We start from the raw sequence: 23,026 nt of genomic DNA, 5'->3' as shown, positions 1-23,026 counted from the left end.
ATTTACCATACCTTTTTGGTTTTCTTGTACTTTATTTATTCCATAACTGCCAAGGTTTTTTTCACCCTAGAACTGGGCAAGCTTTATTAATGGTGTTTATGTGAGTAGGGGCCCAAATTGCACCCATGGACTATAAATGGTTGTCTAATATGTTCAGTATACTCACTTTCCTAATTGTGTGTGTACTTTATAAAAGCCCTAGTACGACAGTGCTTAGAAAGCCAAATTATCATTTGTCCCCTTGTGAGGATAAAAACTGAAAAAGACATGATGTTCAAGTGGTTCAGTACCTGTAACCACTATGCCACCTGCCGGCCCCAGATTTGAGAATTTTGATTTTATTTCAAAATTTATGTAGATTACCTCCCCCCCCCTTTTGTTGAGAGATTTTTACTAAAGGGTGTGTGCACTTGTTGGAGAGACAGAGACAGAGAGACAGAAAGGGAGAAATCACCCCCCAGGGGAGATGGCCACACTGTAATCCCTTCTCCTCCATTCTCCTAGCAGGATTTTGGGCACATATGCCCCGTGTGTTTTAAGCTACCAGATATGGGTCTCTAACTGCAGTGGACTGTGTGGGAATCCAGGGACATAACCATTACACCATCGACTGGTCCCAGGTTACCCTTTCCCTTTATTGCAATGTGCGGCAGTGATCATGGTGTTAATTATATTATCGTCACAATCTGGTGAGTAAATAGCTGTCATCAAATATTGTACATTTTCAGATGTAAGCATCTTTATATTATGGCCTGGATTATACTAGTATTTATAGACCACACCTTTCTTCAAGTGTTTCCTTGTTATATTAATGGATTCAAAGTTTTCTTTTTTTTTTAATTTAAGTGTTTATTTCACAGAGACATCTAAATGCTTAATGTATCAATACTGGTAAAGTTTAAAAATAATTTTTTTCATGTTTTGGAGTCACCTCATTTTCTCTGTCTGTGTTGACATATACTACTTGGCCCTATTTTTCAGAAAAATAGACCTCCAGAGAAAAATGAAAATTCCTTAGGTCAATTTAAGCTTATTTCTAGGCCAGTTTGTTAATCTTTTCAGAAATGTAATAAAAATTTTCTGTGCACCCCTGTTTTAATAGTAGGTATAGTTAACCTACATTAAAATATATATTCTGATAATCCTGTGCAAGTTTTCCTAATGCTCTTCAGCATATCTTCACTTTACTCTCAGCTGCACACATTCTCATAAAACCGTGTCATTTTACATAGGCCATCTTTCTTTTAAACCCGGTCCATCCTCCATTTTCTCTGTTCCAAGCCTGGCTTTCATCACTCCAAGTCTCAGAGAGGCATGTCTGTTTAGATGTAATTTCTGTCCTAGAATTTAAATTCACAGGACCAGCAGTTCGTATAATGACTATGTTGCTGGACTCCCATGTAGTCAACCGCGGTTCAAGTGCCGGACCGGGTGGCTTAAATTCACGCCAGGCGTGTGTGTGTGCATGCCCAAGATCCCGAGAGGAGAATAGAGAAGGGATTGTGGCGTGGCCATCCCCCCTGGGGGGGCTATTTCTCACTTTCTGTCTCTCTGTCTCTTTCTGTCTGGCTGGCTAGTGCATGCACCCTATAGCAAAAACCTCTCCAAAAAAAGAAAGAAAAATAAATTAAATTCACCATGTCTCTCGTGCTCATACATTAGGTGGTAAACATTTCTGCTTTTAGGCCTCTATAAGCCTTTCTTAAGGTTTCTCCTATAGTTTATTGGGCTTTAATTTTATTGTGAATGTTATTTTCAGAACAAAAGGGACAGAAAGTCTGAAACAAACTTATAGATTTTACTACTATAATTTTCAGACTCACCTACTCTACTGCGAGAAGAAAATTGTCTCCTCAGTGGTAGTGATATAATTTTTCTATTTATTGGGCAGATCATTACTCCTCAATGCTTAATGGTTTATATGAATCAAGGAGATTTTTTCCCCCAGAGTTTAAAGATGCAAAAATAACATGATTTATTTCAATGTTTTATTATTTATGTATGTATGTATTTATTTGAGGTTTTTGTCTTGTACTTGCTGGAGAGAGACAGACAGTTACAGTGAGAGGGAAAGTGAGAAACCAACCCCCGGGGGGATAGCCAGGCCATAATCCCTTCTCCTCCATTCTCCTCCCTGGATTTTGGGCACACATGCTCATGCATCCAGCATGATTTCAAAGTCACGGGGTCCACGACTCGAACCATAGTTAAACTTGTGCGAATCCAGGCATGTAACTGCTACAACATTTGCTGGTCCCTAATTTCCATGTTTTAGTTCCATTAAAATGGAACAGTGTATTATCGTTTTCATGTTTTAATTTCAGTTATTCTACTAGTTTTACCTGAGATGATTCAATCAGCAATGATGACTTTTGTTATTACTGATTTGCCCCTTTTATATCTAAACGTAAGAAAGGAGCATTTTAGTACAGCTGCCAAATATATGCTAGTCCTCCTCAGCCTTGAGCAATTAGTTTTGGGTACTCCGCGTGGACAAAATAACATTTCTCTCTCTCTCTCTCTCTTTTTTTTTTTTCCTTGGCTCACATGGATGATCTATTTAATTTACTGCTCTATTTTTACCAGTGCTTCTCCCCTCTTTATTTACGAATTTTGTGTATATAATTCACTTAAAATTGGGGATTAACTTATTTAGAAGAAAGACTGTGCTTTTGTATTTAAAAGCTTTGACTATGAAATAAGGCTAGTAAGTTTCTAAATTGTAGACCCACATTTACATTTTAGATCATTTTGAATAATTTATGAAACTACTCAAAAGTCCCCTGTGCCAAAAGATTAATGAAATGAGAACAGAAGTGATATTCAAAGTATTTGACACTTGGAAGAGCCTAAGTTCTGATACCTTCTAACGAATGCCAGTCAGAACATGGCCCTGAAGGATCTCTGACATGCCGGCCACCATGTATTTAGTAGTGAAGGGCAGAGAGTCTGGGGCCGCTGAGGTGCTGGTAGTATATCTAGAGTGCTTTGACAGTGATTAAAGTTTCACTCAACTGGTGAAGAAGCATTTCAATATTTTAAGTGGTTCAGCTGACTTTAGTAACCCATAACTGTCATTAAAATTAAATTATTTATATCAGATCTTTTCCAGATACATTTTTCTAAGAAGAGCAATGCCATTAGAAAATAATAAAAGGCAAGACATAACCAGATCCATTGGAAGTCGAAACACTAATTGGAACTCCCAAAACACATGTTGCCTGCCTCACAGATGATTCATCATTAGTCATAGCACTATCTATATTTATATAGGTCGTTCCTGTGAGAAAATCCTGGCTGGGCCTTACTCCCTTTAATTCTGAGAGTGAGTCTCCAGGAATCACTTAAGTTTTACAAGCTACCAGTAACCAGTTACCAAAAATCCCTTTCTGTTTAAGTTAATCAGATTTAATTTATTTGATTTACACTGAGAATATCATTAAAGAATATGTACCAAGACTGGATAGCTGGAAATGATACTCCCTATCACGCAGAATTGATTACTGAAGGATTTTCTTGGCCCTAGGTAGAAAACAAACAAAACAAAACAAAATAAAATTCACTATTTTGTTAAATTCAGACTTGTATACTTGAAATAAGAGTGATTTTAAAAAATTATTTCATTTAATTTTATTTATTTATCATTTCTGTTAATTTTACCAGAGAGACAGCGAGAGAGAGAAAGTGAGAAAGCAAGCCACTGGGTCCAGGACTCAAACCATGGTCAGCCATGTGGGAGTGTCCAGTGCCTTAACCACCATGCCACCTGGGTCCCTAAGAGTGATGTTTTAAGATATGATAGGACAATGCCAGAATATTGATGGGTGTTGTTTAAATCTTACAGCCATCATTAAGATTTTTCAAGAAATAGGCTAGTGTAGGCCTCTCAGGACACAAGGACTAGGAAAAGACAGTTTTTATAAAAGACATTTTTTTCCTGTGTCATTGATATCCAACTTAAGAGATAGATGATTTGAGTCTTTACTTTATGGAAACTATACTATAATCCAAATTTTAATTCTGATATACTGAGGCAGAATAACAGACACATTTTCAAGGATAAAATTAGGTATAAGAAAATCTGTACTCCTAAACCTATGTCAACTATCTCTGATAATACAGCAGTTTCAACTTTGGCTGCATATTGCTTTTTAAAAAATAATGATGTTTTATTCCCAGCCCTTGAAATTCTTATGTAATTAATTTGTCTTAGAAGGTGGCTTGAGCATTGTTTTTTTAAAAGTTCCCTAGGTGATTCTTGAGGAATGATTCTTTCTCATTGAAGAAGTCTCTGGAAGGGAGCCTAGAGGACAGAATCATATTCCAGGTTTGGATTTATCTCAGTTTAAAGTCATTAACTTGTGAATAAGAGTGGTTAGTGCACAAAGTCTTGCTGTGAGGCAACAGAAATTCCCACACTCGGAACTCGTGCATAAATATGATCTTTGGATATGGTTTCTAGCCAGCCAAATAAACCCAAAGCAAATACATTGGAAGCCCCCTGAGGTTTTAGAGATAACTACATTGAAATAAATAAATCTAAATACCGCTGACAAGAGCCAGGAATACTTCATTCCAAAGGCAATCCCCAGTTCCCTAAATTTATACCAAAATGAAAGATACTACTAAAGCTTTGATTTCTTCATGATATGAAAGTTTTAATACTCATTCCAGATATGGCCCCAGAAAAGAATGGACCAGGAGGTCCATCACAGATGCCAGAAACTTGGGATGCCCCATTAGGTGACCAGGAAACCCTCTTAATTGCTAAGAAAACCTTTTTTTGTTAAGCTTTTGTGTCCAGTATAAAATGTACTGTGTACTAATGAATGCTATGCATCGTTTCCCACTTTGCATTTTCAAGGTGTGGTGTTTTGTTGATGTTCTTGACCAGTTGTTTTACCAATGCCGAGTATTTCAGCCAGAGGTTGCTTGACCATGAGGAGCTGCATGCAACTTAACAGAGACATCAAAATGGTGTTTACCTGGCTTTGGGGATAGATGCAATTACTCAGCTTGTCTCTTATTTGGTAGGAAGTTAATGCTTTTCATTAAACAATGAATGTCCCTGAAGTTCATATATGGGAAGGAAGCCATGAATAAATACTGAGTTGCTAACATCACTTATGCATTTCCACAGTAAGGAACACCAATATCATTTGATAATTTAATTCAGATTAACAGGTAGGCCTGGCCCGGCTGTGGTGGTGCAGGCAGTAGGGTGCTGCTGCACAGTGCTGGAAGCCAGGTAAGAGAGATCCCAGTTTCATACATCTACTTGACCATCCCAGGGAGGCCCGTGGGCAAATCCATGATCCTAGCTGGCTGCAGGGCTGGGAGGAAGATTGTGGTGTGAAGATCTCTTTCTCTCAAGAAATAAATAAGTGAAAAAAAACCTACGTGGGCCTAATGGCTTAAGTACTGCTGCCTGTATTGTGGTGCAAAATCCAGCAGAGAACTGTCTGATGAGAGGCCAGTGTCAGGATGGGTATTAGGTCAGCCATGGCAACTCATGGCAGGGAAGCAGTTATTATGGAGGTTTTTATGTCGGGAAATCTAAGAGTCAGGGCAGGGGAAAGAGGTATGAACACGGGTGAGTTAGAAAGCTGACACAGCTTCTTTATGGTTCAGACAATGTTGAATGAATGATCTTGTGATATCTAACAAATGACAATAATTCAAAATGGATATTTGATCACTTTTTATCACTGCTGTCTTCTATTTCTAACTTTGATGTTTAAAGAAGTTGTTGCCTATATTCAAGTGCAGATATTCTGCCTTTTTCTTGTTCTTAACAAAATTTTATAGTCTCATTCTCTCCAACTTCACGCCAATCTTAACAGAGTGAGATACATTGTGTTATAGAGTTATTTTCTTTGCTATAAGTTCCTTGAAATCTGTACAACTCATGCTATCTTTAAAAGATTTAGCTTTGAGACCCGCAGGTGCATGAGGGTTAAGATGCTGAACTCCCACCTGACTGACTGCAGTTGGTGTCCTGGACCTGGTGGCTTGAAACTCATTGTGTCTGCCCAAAATCTCAAGAGGAAAATGGAGGAGAAGGGATTGCACATAGCCCCCGTGGGGTGACTTTTTGCTTTCTGTTTCTCTGTCTCTCTAGCGAGCACATGTACCCGCTGGTAAAAATTGCTCCAAAAAATAATTTCACTTCTAATCCTTTTTTTATAAGCGTGGTTCTATTTGTTCATTTATTTCCTGTTTTACAAAAGTGAGTCTGTGCTGTCCACAATGTGTCTATCTATGTTTAAGTTTGTGTTTGCCTGCATGTCTATTTTTTTTTTTTTGAGAGATTTTTGCTATAGGGCGTGTGTGCTCGCCAGACAGAGAGAGACACAGAGACAGAAAGTGAGAAATCACCCCCCAGGGGGGATGGCCTTGCCACAATCCCTTCTCCTCCATTCTCCTCTTGAGATCTTGGGCACGCACGCATACACCCGGCGTGAGTTTAAGCCACCAGGGCTGGGACTTGAACCACGGACAACTACATGGGAGTCCAGTGACATAGCCATTATGCTAACTGCTGGTTCCTCTGCATGTATCTTTGATTATTTCTTCCCATAAGCAAGAACATTAGCAGATACAAATCATTTGATTTACTCTCTAGATGGTCTGTTACTAATAGGATACTCTTTTTATTTCATCTTTTTATGTAAGCATCAATGTTTTCACAAGACTTCCTAACATGTGATGGAGCTGCATTTTAAAATGGCATTTTTTTTTTTTTTGCTTCATTTCTGGATATATACTTGTCTAGGGCTCCAACTACTCAACTTTAGCAATGCTTTAATCATAACTTGACTGAGACATATCTGGGAAAAAGCAAGAAGGAATTTCTGAGTAATAAAACTTCTATCATACTTATCAGTGCTTGGTTGAAGGAAAAATAAATCATTTTCATTCATTTAGAAAGTAAATAAATGATTCTGTCTAGAGTTCTACTTGCAGAACTTAATGTACTCAACCATTGTTGCAAAATGGAAAGGAAATAGGTATAATAAAATAAATTCAGGCCTTGGACTGAGAAAAATGTAAGAGCAAATCCAATCTCAAACACTTGGAAGCTATTTTTTTTTTTTTTAGGCAAGTACTGCATCTACATAAGCCCTGAATTATTTTATAAAATTGATGATATGGCAAAAACTTTTACATAAAAAGATTCATTTTTGTATATTCGACATAGTGTATAGAAAATGTTTGGCAAATGATACTGTTGTAGTTAGTATTACTTGCAAAAATATTATTAGGTGAGAATATAATGCTCCTTAGAATAGTATTCTGATAAGAAACACAGTAAGTTAGGGAATAGAATGATTTATTTTGATTGTTACATTATCACAATTGAATATGGCTTATGTTTACCAATAATCCACTAACGGCTCATTTTTGCCTCTGACAAGGTTACTCGTTTTCTTAATCTTGGACTTTCTGAAGTACTGAAAGGAATGAATTACTGCAAGGGTGATGGCTTGCAACACTAATATGTGAAATAAGGCAAGGGAGGTGTCATAAGCATTGCTCATGTTATGCATCTCTTAAAAATTCTCTTCCACAGATAGGAACATATATTTGGCATGAAATGTGGCTTACAATTCCAATAGCACAAGGAAAGCCTATATTCAATATTTTGTTGCAAATACACCCAGGACATTATTTCAGTGATTCTGAAACCATCTCAGATTCTATTGCAAACAACATTAGAAATGTTAGAATTATTTATATCTATTTCACCGGTGAAAAATTTAACTCTAGTAATCAGCAAATGTGTGTTATCTGATAATACGTAAATAGTGTTTAGGGAGATTGATCATCCAGTGACATACCTAAATTACAGCACTTTTGCATCATATTTTTAATAAAGTCATCTCTCAGTATCTCTGAGTGATTGCCTACAGAGCACCCCACAGATAGTAAGTTCTGCAATGCTCAAATCCTTTAAATAAAAAGTGCAACATTTGCCTATAACCTGTATACTTTAAGTCATTTGTGGATTACTTACATATATTCTTTTTTAAAAAATAAGACTTTACTTTCTATTTTTCTTTTCTTTCTTTCTTTCTTTTTTTTTTTTGAGAGGTTTTTGCTATAGGGTGCATGCGCTTTCCAGAAAGACAGAGAGAGACAGAGAGAGAGAAAGTGAGAATTCACCCCCTGGGGGGAGGGCCACGCCTCAACCCGTTCTCCTCCATTCTCCTCTCAGGATCTTGGGCATGCACGCACACACGCCTGGCGTGAGTTTAAGCCACTGGGTCCAGAACTCAAACTGCTGCCGACTACATGGGAGTCCAGTGACATAGCCATTATGCTAACTGCTGGTCCCTAGTTATATGTATTCTTAGCATAAGATACAGATTAAATAATAATAATAATAATAAACTTTTTTTTCTGCAATTTGCAATAGAGTTCATGCATTTACCAGAGAATAAGAAAAAGAGAAAGGAAAGTGAGAAATTACCCCAACCAGGGATTATAGTAATGCCATGATTTCTTTTCCCCATGCACACATATGTTTTTTAAGTCACCGAGTCCAATACTTAAACGCCATAGTTGGCTATATGAGACCTAGCTGCCTTAACCTCCACTCCACCTAATGGCCTTCGATAACATTTTTGAGTATATCTTTTGTAGGAATTTTTTTCTTTCCCTGTTTTATAACAATTAACATGATCTAGGTGGTCAACTAAACATTTCTCTGTGGATTTTGAAGTGGAGTTCTTCTTTCAAGAGGCAATTCAGAAGACAGTTCTTTTAGTGACCTGTATCCATGTACATCATGTAAGCTATGGATTCTGATCTTTGTTCATTACTATTTTAATGTGAAAATTGTGAACATCTATGGTATGATATTATTATTGATAACTATTGCTTAAGACTTAACAAAATAAAGCTACTAAAACTTCAGTACATTTTTAGTTTTTAGTAATTACAATAATTGCTCAATTTATTTTTCTTAAAATAAAACATGTCAGTTAAACATATTCACTTATTAAAGACAATATTTAATGTACATATCATATGCCACTGGTAACTCACTTAGCAGCCCACAATTCACAGCTCTAACTTAAAACTAGGATATGAGCCTGACTTTTAAAATATGGGTATTATAGGCCAGCCTGTGGCTGTTTGGTAAGCCAGCCAGATCCCACATGACCTACCGTGCAGTTTTTGTCCCAGACACACTAAGTGTCTGTGACTGTATGCCCCAAATTCTGAAATGAAGAATTAATTGGAGAAGGGATTGAGGCTCACCATGTCCCATGGGAGATGCTTTCTCACACTCCCACTCTTTCTTCTTTCTCTGGAGAGCACATACACCCTCTAACATTTTTTCAAAATAAATGAATAAATAAATAGTTTATAGCTATTTATTTATATCCAGGGTCAGGCACTATTTTATTTATCCTTATTTTTAGAATGTAGGTGAAAATAAAGTTTACTGAATGAATTTTCTTTTTTAAAATATGTCAGAGGGTACATGCGCTTGCCAGATTCACACACACACACACACACACACACTCACAGAAAGCACCTCCTAATGGAGCATAATTACACCACAATTCCTTGTCCTCCATTTCTCCATCCTGTTGCAATTTTGGGCTGTAGGCACGCATGCTTAGCATGCGTTTTTAAGCCAGGGGGCTGGGATTGGATTCAAAGTTGGCCACGTAGGGTCTGGTTCTCTTAACTATTAATCCATGGGGCCAGCCCCCAAACAGAATTTTTTAATAACTTTATGTTTAACTTTGATATTAAAAATTCCACTAAAACATTTTCTTTTTTATGTTTTTTAATTTTAATTTCTTTTATACAATCACATTTTAGTTAGTTTGCAAAGTGAATATTCCAGCATGTATACATTTCTCACCAATCTAGTTGAGAATACTAGACACGTTATCTTCAACAGATGATAACCCATTTCTTTGTCCCATGAATGCCTTGCCTCTCTATTCTTACTCTTGCATTTCTCAAGTATTTCATAAGCAGAATTAGCCTAAAGAATCTTTCAAATAAATCTTTATTTTAGTCATACATATATTTAAAAACTCTTCTACATTATTCTCACGATGTGCTAATGCCAAAAGTTGTTGATCCATAGCCAACATATTAAGCTGTTCATTGGAAATATATTTAGAAAATACAGTAAATAATAAGCCACCTATCAGGATTAGATTTATTGAAATTATATAGATATTTATTGATCATTTTTAAGTCTTTTCCTAGCACAAGCAACCTACTCTCTTCTTTCTTCAATTTTTTTTCATCCATTACTATGAAAATTGTATTATTTTTATTGATGTTTTCTGAATTCCCACCAAGTAATATATACTGAAACGTTCCCTGTAATTTAGGTGGATTCTTTCATTAAGACAACCATAGCAGTGATGTGACAAATAGTATCTTAATGACATCAAAGTATTACTTTTCCATAATATTGGGATGAGTGAATATGAGCTAAATGAAGCCCTAAACAATATAAATTGTTTCAACAGTATTCAAGTTTTTAAAGGAGATTTTATTTTGTTTTATAGAAGAAAGATTCATCATTTTTTTCCTCATTATTGTGGTTGACTGAAATTTTCTGGGAATTACCTTGACATTCATTAATACTTTTGGGGCACAAATGTTCTTTCCTGATAATCAGAGGCGACATCAATATCTTAGATTTACAATACTAAAATGTTCAGGAAAATTGAATAACCTGAGAAGATTTCCCAGTTCAAATTGAGATGTTCTTATTTCTCATTTTCTCTTTTAATGGTAAATGAGGGCAATACCTTAATTTATATATACATTACATACAAAAGAATTTTTTAAAAGTTCATAGAATAGAGGATTTAAAAGATAAAAATTTTTAAAAATAAGAACGTTAATTCTCAACATAAACTCCATCAATTCAACACACTACAGTAAGCAATGATCCCTAAGAAACCTAGGAATTTAACCAGATTGATGCAATATTTTTTGTAGTATTAACTGCAGAAAAATGGGTGCATTTTAATGATTAATGATTAAGATTAGGATACAAAAAGAAGTCAGAAGGAGCCAAATCAGGACTATCAGGCAGATACCTGGTGATTTTCCATCAAAACTCACAAAATTGCCCTTTTTTTGATGAGAGTTATGGCAGGAGCACTGTGGCAGAGATGCACTCTGTGGTGGAGGTGAACTCTGTGGTGAAGTTTTCCCAGGTGTTTTCTCCTAAAGCTTCAGCTACATTCTCAAAACACTCTCCTGATAATTAGATGCTATCAGTCTTTGGTCCTCCTGAAAGTCGATAAACAAAATGCCTTGAGAATTCCCCAGATCTGTTGTCATGCCTTTGCTCTTGATAGTCTGCTTTTGCTTTGACTGGATCATGTCTCCCCTCTTTTTTTTTTTTTTTTTTTTTTTTTAAGAGGATTTTGCTATAGGGTGCCTGTGCTCACCAGACAGGCAGAGAAAGACAGAGAGACAGAAAGCGAGAAATCACCCCCTCCGGGGGCGGGTGGCCAAGCTGCAATCCCTTCTCCTCCAATCTCCTCTCGGGATCTTGGACACACACACACACGCGCCAGGTGTGTTTTAAGCCACCGGGTCTGGGACTTGAACTACGGTCGACTATATGGGAGTCCAGCGACATAGCCATTACGCTAACTGCTGGTCCCATGTCTCCTCTTGATAGCCAATGCTTTGTATGTTGTTGATGGGATTGTAAATTAGAACAGCCAAGGTGGAAGTTACTATATTATAATATAATATATAATATAATATAGTATCTACTCAAAACCAACTAAAAATAGGAGACCTTATCATCCAGTAATCCCACTTCTGAATCTATAGTCAAAGGGAAGGAAATCAGCATGTAGAAAAGATATCTACACTCTCATGTTTATTGCACCATTATTCCAAATTAGGTATAGAATGAATGTAACTCAACACAAGAAAAGCCATATACAACAAACTCACAGATAATATCATACCTACTTAGGAAAAGATGAAATCTTTTAGTTTAAGAACTGGAATAAGGTAAAGTTGTATACTTTCACCTCTTTTATTCAACATAATGTTGGGAATCCTAGCCAGATAAAGAACAAAATGAATGTCCCTTAAAATGGAAGTGTTTTTTATTGACAGAAACTTACTTTAGATGTAATTATGTTTGTTTACTTTTTTGGGCTAAAAGTAATAATCTTTTTTCCCCAGGAATTATTTATTTTATATTATTGATTGTTATTTTTTTAATTTGACCAGAGAAAGAGAGAGAGAGAAAGGGAAAGTAATAAAGTAAGTTGCCAGGTCCAGGACTCGAACCACGGTCGACCATGTGGGAGTCCAGCACCTTAAACACTACGTCATCTGCTGGCTCCAAGGTCTTAATTTTTTGGCATCATAGATTCTTTGACAATGTGGTGAAACCTTCTGGCATCCCATTTAGGAATAAGGTATTGTTTTAGTGTTTTTTTTTTTTTTTAAATAAGGATTTTGTATTAAAAATATAATTATACATTAAACCAATTATATTGAAATGCAGTTTTCAAATATTTTTAAATGGGTGATATAGCACTTTCTGTGATTTTTATTAACACAATAAATAATGGTTACTTTGTATCAATGAGTCATAACTATAGTAATTAAAAAATTGTCATGGGTTTAACAATATTAAACGATATTTATAGTAAATATAATATGATAGAAAATATCTATGATTTTATTTAGTTACAAAGTCTAAATTTCTACTCAGTCTAGTATTACTGTTATGGCTTATATTTGTAGTTGAAGGAAATGGAGAATTTGTCATAGATTAGTGAACATAAATAATAATATTTTTAGTGCCTCCCCTCCCCCAAAAAACAAATAGAAAACATCTAAATTGGCATGCAGTAGTCACATTGTGTCTGTCTGCAGATAATGAGACCTTATATGTAAAGGAAACCCTAAAGATCCCACATAAAACTCTTAGAACCAAGGCCAACCCATGACCTAGTGGTTAAACTGGCTGGATTCCACCTAGCTGAATGTAGGGTCCAAGTACCAGACCCAGTTGCTTGAAAAACACATTGGGTATATGTGAGTGCATGCCCAACATCCTAAAGGAGGGATATGGAGAAGTGATTACACCGTAACTGTCCCTCATGGAGAAGTGATTTTTCACTTTCCTTCTCTCTCCCTGTTTCTCTCCAGTGAGTGCACACTCCCTCTAGCAAATTTAGAAATAAATAAAGAATACCAAGACAATGTAAACAATCACAAGAGAGTTCTAATAGGATTAATGAAATTGGTACATCTTTGGGGAGGTTCATACGAAAAGAAAGAGACACAGAATAGGGTATATATTATTGTATCAGATATTTAAAAGGAGATAGCAGAAATGCTGATATTAAGAAAGCCATCACCGGTAATGTAAACGACCAGAAGTGAATACATCTATTTAAGTGAAATGGGAAAAGTTCACTAGAAAAGTATATCCTTAGAAAATCTCCACAAAAAGAAACAGACAGTATGCATACTTTTGTCTTAAAGAAAATGAATACATAATTTAAATTCCTCCCACAAATTCCCATTTGGTTTAACATGTGAATTTTACAAAACATTTAAGAAAGACATTTTATAAACCCTTAGTTTTATTTTTTGTTCAGTGAAGCCAGATATGGAATTATTTCTATCACTATCATTGAAGGTTCAGAGTTTAGTGTGAGCACTATAATGAAAATATGTGAACTCTCAAGGGCATTCTTCTTTAGGGAAACCTGCTAACAGCAGGACCTTTTGAATTACATCCTGTAGATCAATGCAGCATTACTTATTCAGCTGTTTCTCCTGAGGTGTCTCTGAAGCTACAAAAAAAAAAAAAAAAGGAAACAATAATTCTTTTATTGCTATCATAATTACTGAAAAGTATCACATGATAGTTCCGCACTGATCTTTGCAAAAGTATGCTTCTACTCTTGTTAAAATGTTTTCAGAAAGGAATGAACAATGTGTCAGAATAAACTGCAGTTCAGAGGTGATATCTTCTCACTTTGAATACTGATCTGTTGCAGTTACTCGAGGTAGAGAGAGCAAATCCTATTTCAGATAATAAAATCTGCTCCTAGACTACTTTATTGTGTTATTCAAATACAATTTAAATGTTGTACTAATACTTTAGACACACCAAAAAAACTTATTCCTAGGGTTGATGTATCTACATTGCTGTTCTCTTCAATGTAATTTATTGTTTTAATTAATTTCTAAAATCTATTTTATTTTGAGAGATTTTTGTTTGTTTGTTTTGTTTTTTGTTTGTTTGTTTTTTGCTTCTTTTGGGTTCACACACTTGCCAGAGAGATACAGAGAGATAGAAGAATAGAAATCACCTTCCCAGGGGGTATGGCCACACTGTAGTCCCTCTTCCTCTTGGGGTTTTGGGCACACACAGTATGAGTTTCAAGACGCTGTGTCTGGGACTTGAATTTTTGGCCATATTGGAGATCAGCACCTCAACCACCACACCACCTGCTGTCCCCACAAATATTAAATGTGACATTATCTGAGTAATGTAAGATTGGTGAAAAAATATGCTTGAAAAATTCTAGCATTTGTTATGATGGAATGATAGTCCTGTACTTTTACAACTGTAAAATCAAGGGAAAATTTATTTAATTATGATTGTGCCTTAGGTTAATTTAAAACAATAGTGGACTATATCTCTACATTAAAATTAGATAACTGTCTACTTTTTAAATTATTATTAAACTAGACAAAGCCTGGCTATCAATGCCAATTGCTTTATTTTCCTGGTACATCAGTTTCTCATTTGTAAAATTGTGGCAAGACTATCTATCTTGTAGAAATTCTGCGAGTATTGCATGAGATAAATGTCATGGGGATGGTGTCTAGCACTTAATATTCACAGTTACATTTCAGTTTCCTTGACTTCTTTCTTGTACCGAGAATTTAATTTCTGTGAACCACAAGAAAGAGCTTTTCAATGGATCTAATTGGACTAGGGGAAAATCTTAATCTAATAAAAACAGATCTGTCGGTATAGACAAACCAATGATCTTTTCTCAATAAATCCTATAAACTCTTTGTTGGGGGGGTTTGTTTTCTGTTACTTAATAACTAAATATCACACATAGTAATTTATGAAAAATAAAACTTTATTTAACCCATCATTTTGGGGGAGTAAGGTCAAGGGACCATGTCTGGTAATATGGATCTTACTTATTTATATATTTTTTGGAGTTTTTGCTATAGGGCATGTGTACTCACCAGAAAGACAGCGACAGGGAGAAAGAAAGTGTGAAATGACCATGCCACAATCCCTTCTCCTCCATTCTCCTCTCAGGATCTTGGGCACGCATGCACATGTGCCCTGAGTGAGTTTAAGCCACCCAGTCCAGGACTTGAACTGCAGTCGACTATATGGGAGTCTAGTGACATAGCCATTACGCCAATTGCTGGTCCTGATATGGATCTTATTGTTGGTGAAGACTTTCTTCAGGGTCCCAGGGTGGTGCAGGACATTCATCACATGTGAAAGGGCAAGAATGAGCTTGCCTGTGTCTATGTCTCTGCTCCAGTCTTACTCCCTGAATTGTCATAGAACATGAGGTTATGGAGGAAATGGGTAAATAACATAAGGGGAAGGGAAAGCAGAAGTACGAAAGAAATCATGCAGTTCTCAAAGTACAGAGGTAGCATCCTTGGTCCCTGATAATTCGATGTCAAGTGTGATTTCCATGAGGCCATGCCTTCAGAGTCTACTATATTATTGTGTAATGAGCTTTTCAGACACATATGTATTTTGTAAAATTTAACTGCCTTGAATGTATTCTCATCACAGTCAAGAGAATAAAAATTTTCCCCTGCTTTTGCGATTCTGTTGCTTAGAGCAATGTATATTGGTTTTTAAAATCTTAAGTTGGGTCATGATTTTTAATGAATATTTATTTTTAAGTTGTCTATAAGATTAGTTCTTGGGTTTATCAGCACTATGTAATGTGGCTTGAAATGGTATCTTTACCTTAAAGATATTAGTGAATTGATCATATATTGAAGAGAAAATAAGAGAATATAGTGATTACATAAGCCTATAAAGGAAAAATGATCCAACCAGTATCCAATAATTGAATGAGTTGTGTATAAAATAACACTGTAAAAATTTTATCACATATGTGGGTGTGTGAGAGGGAGAAGAGAGAGTTAGAATGCTTCGGGTGCAAGTAAAAAAAAATAGCCAATTAAAAAATTAAGATTAGGGGTCAGCAAGTGACATGGAGGATAAGACAACTGGATCTTACATGGCCAACTGCATGGTTCAAATCCTACACCCGGCAGCTTAAAAAACATGCTCAGTAAATGTGAGAGCGTGCCCAAAATCCCCAGAGGAGAATAGAGAAAGAAGATTTGTGGTGTCTCCTATGGAGGGTGTTTTCTCACTTTCCCGTTCTTTATCTCTGGTGAATGTATGTACCTTGTAACAAAGAAACAAACAAAACAATAAAAAAAAAAAAGAAAAGAAAAGAAGTTATTTGTGATGCTACACAAGAATAGCCACAATATTCAGTGATATCAGCAATGATTCTGGCTCTTTCTGTGCTTTCACTCAGCCATCTTCAGAGGGTTGGCTGTAGTCTTTAGTTCTGTCATTTTACGAATCCAAAAATCCAAGATGGTGCTGCAAGCTTTTTAGTCCAACACCATCTTGTCCAAAATATAATGGGCAGTTGGCTATCCTAGATTGTTTTTATTTAGATAGATAGACTTTCACCAAACTCCCCATCATACGCCCTCTTAAATTCCATCAGGTTTGTGTAGTATAACCTGATATATTATATTGTCCAAGCAGAATTATGAGTACTTCCCTTTTATTCTCACACCTGGCCACATTTGGATGACTTACATGCCTACTCCACGTTTGGCTCCCATGCTTATACCTTAGAAGCCTGAGAGTCTAAGAAAGTGAATATCTGCTATTTTCAGCCTCTCTTATGGAAAGTGATTCTGCCAAGGGCTAAGAGAATGGCTTTGGGGTAGGAAACCGATCATGTCTGTCACATGTTAGGTAGTAAACAATTCCCAATTTCTGATTATGAAGCTTAACATTGTGGAAATGAGACTGAACAATTCATGTTAAAATTTGTAGGGATTATTTGGTCATCTATGAGTATGAATTTAGGATGATATACTTGGCAAATTTTATGATAAAGAGAAATTCAATTTTGTTTACTATTTTGAAATACTGATGGAGATAATATTAGCAATTTCTAACTTTTATCTTATTTTTTAAAAATTTTTAATGATATTCTAAATATTTCTGTTTTCCCCTAGGATTAGACTCAGTGACCAAGCAACTTATGCTACAAACAGCTAAACCAACATTTGGACATCTGACAGAAGTAAGTAAAATGTTCAGATTGTTATAATAAATATCTTTCTTTCCCATAATTAAATACAAGCATTAATTACGTTTTACTGTCTAGTAACCTCCCCATTAACATGACTATAATGTTATCTACTTTCTAGAAAATAGTAAAATAAACATTTGCAAAAGTTCTTATAATAATCCATCCACCTCCTCCTGTGTTTTAATTTTTATGGTGATGTTTTTGGTAACATGGATAAATATAACAACTTATAAAATATTTCATAGCCTGTCTCAGCTAAAATGTACCTGTAATAAGCTTTATATGAAAGGGCTTCAGATTTTTAAAGAGGACTATAAACATTTAAACAGATATTTTAAAGGTTGTGGGTCATTATTATCTTAGCTTTAGTATGTACAATTTATGTTCATTAATATGATTTGTATCAATAGTTACAACAAATACACCTTATGCCAATATCTAGAAAATGCATAGAGGATCATTATGCATTACTCCATACTAGAATATTTGATTAGTTCATGCTAGAATATTTAATAACCTATCCAAGATATGTGATAAAAACTGAGCAAGTTTATGATATAATAAAAAATATGAGGAATATTTAGGTCAGTAGTAGCACTCCAAAGGAGTGGAAAAGCCCAGATGGTGCTGCTCTTTATGAAAAAAAGAAAAATAAAGCACAACCCAAATGGTCTAAACATCCCATGTGTGTGGAGCGGGTATTTGTCAAAGGTGACAGACCGTAATGTGTGATATGAATCGTCAAAAGGGGAAGGAAATGGATTGGCAATTTAACCAAATAGTTTTTGTGAGGACCAGAAATACCAAAGGGAATATTTAAAGACTTACTTGTTTATAGTGTGGTGGTAAATGCAAGCCTTCCTCTCTGTCTTCCAAGGAAATCCTTAGTGAAATCCACATGACTTACTCTGATGCTTTCAGTATTTCCTTATGGTTGAATTTCAACACATGTTGAGAACAGAAGTTCCCCCAAGCAGGCAACATCCAGGTCACATTTCAAGTATGCATCTGGAGTGTGTGAATTAAGGTACTGCTTTCAATTGCATTTTGATTCAGTCATCATGAAAATGAGGCAAGACTGTTTCCTCACCATAGTTGCCAAATGTCACAAAGCATGATGGGTAGGGAACGCATGGCCTCACAGAGGAAGGACATTCTAAAAATGACCAAAGTGCCATTGCTTTTGTAGCAATAGAGGCTACATAATCCCTGAATTCAAGTTCTGCCTACTGACTCATGCTATCACAAGTGGAACTTTGCTGGACTTGACTGAGAAGGGCCAGCTGAAAGTTGAGGGGAGAGACTGTTTCAGATAGGACTAGGAAATGCTACGTAGAAACGTCTCCTCAATCCCTTAGTTGGGAGTGTAAGACAACAGTCAGTGAAACTATGAGTATCACAGTAACTGTTGTCTTGTTTTTGAGGTTTTTTTTTTTTTTTTTTTTTTTTTTTTAGATGTGGGACACAGATGCTTGTCTGTAGGAAATTTACCAGCTATAAACAGAATGTTATTCACTAGGACTAGTGAGAACAGGAAGGGCTAGGAAGGGGTCACTAACTATCTAAAATGAATACCGCCCCGAGAAGTAATCTGGATTATGCTTTCCAGGGGTCCAGGCATAACGTGGTATATCTGGGAGCCGATATTTGAAAAGAGCAATAAAAAACAGTGTGGAGAAAGAGAAAATCCTAGGATAGAAGTGTGGAGTGAGCAAGATTTAGAAGAAAATGAACATTTTTAAGTAAACTTTTTAAAGCAATTTGGATTTAGAGGAAGAGAATCAAGGGGAAAAGAAAAACGAAACTTTAAGGGTTACAAAAATAGAAAACTGTCTGTTAATAATAATGTATATGAAAATACCTTTAACTGGAACAATACATAGTGTACTCATGCTGGGAAAATTTATTTTGCAAGCTGTAATGATACCCAGTGATTGTATAAAAAAATTTAAAAGTAAAAAAAAAAGAAAAACAAGTATCAATAGATTCAGATTTTTTTTTTTAAAACAAAAAGCAGCTTGGCAGTGTCAGGTTTGAGGTAAGCCTTATTTTTTCCCCTTGAAAATTTCAATTGCTCACTAATGGTTTTGATTTGAATAGATTTTTTTGATTTTGTTTGTTTGTTTGTTTGTTTAATGCTGAGTGGAGAAAAGTGCCAGCTCCAACTTCCAGTTTGGTGAAAGCACGAACAGATGCTGCATACTAAGTCAGCCACATCTGTGTTAAGCCATGTCGCAAAGGAAAAATAAAATGAAATGCACTGTATTCTGGCAGCGTATTAATGATCATGCAAGGGTTCATTTTTAATTCTGTATTTGTCACTGTTGTTTTGTGATCGCTCTCAAGCTGCTAGGAATTCTATCTCCTTCTTCTTCAGGGACCTCTATTCCAGGACCTTGCACAACTGGCATTGTTAACTAATCCTTGCAAAGCAAAAGTTAAAAGAGCAGATCATATATAGGAATACAAACATTCACCTTATTTTAATGGACTTTATTCATGCCAATTAACATTTTTACACAGACGGGATTATTTTGACTAGCTTATAAAAATGATGAGTTTCAGACACAGCTCAGTTTTGCCTTTAAAATATTGGATGTTTAAGCAAAACCATCCCTTACTCCTTGGTGTCAGAGAACCAGCTTCACACAGATGTGGAGGCTTCACACACATCCCTCACTCATGTGCTGAAACTGTGCTTAATTCTCCTGTGCTTCCTACTAAAAACTTGAGTGCTTTACCATTCTTAAATAATCTATAATCTATTTGGAATTGACTATTGTTTATGGTGCAAATTTGAGGTTAAGTAGTTTGGGGCTGTTTTGTTCATATTAATATCCGTTTTTCCCAGCACCACATACTGAAGAGACCATTCAATAGCCACTGAACTGCATCACCACCACTGTTATAAATGAAATAAATCTGTGAATGAGTCCATCTCTACTTCATAAAATAGGTGAATTGGTCTATTTCCACATCAGTGACATCATGGCTTAATTTTGGAGACATTTTATGAATTTCACTTTTTTCCGTTGAGTAAATCTTCTTCCTCATGGTTGTCTCACTAATTCTCTTATTCTAATTCTCTTTGAAGTTACATTTAAGTTTTAGAACCAAATTGACTTTTCAGTATACTTGCAGGAATCTAATGTTTTTTTTTGTCCTTGCTTTTCAGTAGTTTCATTATGATGTGTCTCTGATTTCAGTTTTATTTCTACTTATTCTATTTAGGATGTAGAGTTGTTTAAATCTGAGTTTGTGATTTTGTTCATTTTGTAAAATTTTTGTACAATGTATTTTCAGATATTGTTTTTTGCCCTATTCTCTTTACACTCCTTCTGGGGCTCCATTTAAACTTAGGTGAGAAGTTTTCACTATATGCATTCTTTCTCCTACACCAAGGGGAAAAGAAAAACGAAACTTTAAGGGTTACAAAAATAGAAAACTGTCTGTTAATAATAATGTATATGAAAATACCTTTAACTGGAACAATACATAGTGTACTCATGCTGGGAAAATTTATTTTGCAAGCTGTAATGATACCCAGTGATTGTATAAAAAAATTTAAAAGTAAAAAAAAAAGAAAAACAAGTATCAATAGATTGTGACCAGATTTTTTAAAACAAAAAGCAGCTTGGCAGTGTCAGGTTTGAGGTAAGCCTTATTTTTTCCCCTTGAAAATTTCAATTGCTCACTAATGGTTTTGATTTGAATAGATTTTTTTGATTTTGTTTGTTTGTTTGTTTGTTTAATGCTGAGTGGAGAAAAGTGCCAGCTCCAACTTCCAGTTTGGTGAAAGCACGAACAGATGCTGCATACTAAGTCAGCCACATCTGTGTTAAGCCATGTCGCAAAGGAAAAATAAAATGAAATGCACTGTATTCTGGCAGCGTATTAATGATCATGCAAGGGTTCATTTTTAATTCTGTATTTGTCACTGTTGTTTTGTGATCGCTCTCAAGCTGCTAGGAATTCTATCTCCTTCTTCTTCAGGGACCTCTATTCCAGGACCTTGCACAACTGGCATTGTTAACTAATCCTTGCAAAGCAAAAGTTAAAAGAGCAGATCATATATAGGAATACAAACATTCACCTTATTTTAATGGACTTTATTCATGCCAATTAACATTTTTACACAGACGGGATTATTTTGACTAGCTTATAAAAATGATGAGTTTCAGACACAGCTCAGTTTTGCCTTTAAAATATTGGATGTTTAAGCAAAACCATCCCTTACTCCTTGGTGTCAGAGAACCAGCTTCACACAGATGTGGAGGCTTCACACACATCCCTCACTCATGTGCTGAAACTGTGCTTAATTCTCCTGTGCTTCCTACTAAAAACTTGAGTGCTTTACCATTCTTAAATAATCTATAATCTATTTGGAATTGACTATTGTTTATGGTGCAAATTTGAGGTTAAGTAGTTTGGGGCTGTTTTGTTCATATTAATATCCGTTTTTCCCAGCACCACATACTGAAGAGACCATTCAATAGCCACTGAACTGCATCACCACCACTGTTATAAATGAAATAAATCTGTGAATGAGTCCATCTCTACTTCATAAAATAGGTGAATTGGTCTATTTCCACATCAGTGACATCATGGCTTAATTTTGGAGACATTTTATGAATTTCACTTTTTTCCGTTGAGTAAATCTTCTTCCTCATGGTTGTCTCACTAATTCTCTTATTCTAATTCTCTTTGAAGTTACATTTAAGTTTTAGAACCAAATTGACTTTTCAGTATACTTGCAGGAATCTAATGTTTTTTTTTGTCCTTGCTTTTCAGTAGTTTCATTATGATGTGTCTCTGATTTCAGTTTTATTTCTACTTATTCTATTTAGGATGTAGAGTTGTTTAAATCTGAGTTTGTGATTTTGTTCATTTTGTAAAATTTTTGTACAATGTATTTTCAGATATTGTTTTTTGCCCTATTCTCTTTACACTCCTTCTGGGGCTCCATTTAAACTTAGGTGAGAAGTTTTCACTATATGCATTCTTTCTCCTACACATATTTATCTTCCTTTAGTTTGCATATTTTAATTTTTCTACCTTCCAGTTTACTAAATTTATCTTCTGTTGTTATCAATTTACTGTTAAACTTGTTTATGTTCTTTATTTTAATGATGTAAGAGGACTACATAGAGTTAATGGAACATTTCTTATTTTATTATTTTGTTATTTTTAATTTGACGAGAGAGACACAGAGAGAAAGAAAGGGAAAGTAAGGAAGCAAGTCACCAGGCCTGAGACTCTAACCATGGTCAGCCATATGAGAGTCCAGCACCATAACCACCATGCCACCTGTCAGCCCCGTAAATGAAAAATGTTAATTAAAAGATAAAAATTAAAAAATGCAAACTTTGTTTCTCAGTATAAGCTCCATCAAGTTCAAGACACTTACGTTAAGTGATAATACCAGCTATTCAGCCCATGCCAAAGGAACTGAGGGTTCTGGGAACTTAGAACAATGAAATCTTTTTTACATTGTTAACTAAAGAAAAATGAGTGTACTCTAAAGATATTTAAGATTAGAGAACAAAAAAAGTCAAGAAAGAACCAAATCAGGACTCTTAGGTGAATGCTTAGTAATTTTCTATTAAAACTCTTGCAAAATTGCCCTTGTTTGATCG

At 35.4% G+C, this 23,026-nt stretch overlaps 1 protein-coding gene across 3 annotated transcripts in view; it reads left to right on the top strand.

The window, feature by feature from the left end:
• The window catches only part of CNBD1 (cyclic nucleotide binding domain containing 1), a 468,077-nt gene that overhangs the window by 400,700 nt on the left and 44,351 nt on the right, over positions 1-23,026 (top strand). For 2 of the 3 annotated variants that reach the window (XM_006160740.1, XM_006160742.2), the window contains exon 11: positions 17,314-17,381. In XM_006160740.1, the coding sequence (XP_006160802.1) occupies positions 17,314-17,381 (68 nt within the window). Of the gene's footprint in view, positions 1-4,243; positions 4,328-17,313; positions 17,383-23,026 lie in introns of those variants that run through there. The other variant, XR_336323.1, reaches the window with a different exon arrangement.

Source organism: Tupaia chinensis, unplaced genomic scaffold (assembly GCF_000334495.1).
Source record: "Tupaia chinensis unplaced genomic scaffold, TupChi_1.0 Scaffold000707_1, whole genome shotgun sequence".
Lineage (NCBI taxonomy): Eukaryota > Metazoa > Chordata > Mammalia > Scandentia > Tupaiidae > Tupaia > Tupaia belangeri.
This window is presented reverse-complemented; position numbering and strand designations above follow the sequence as displayed.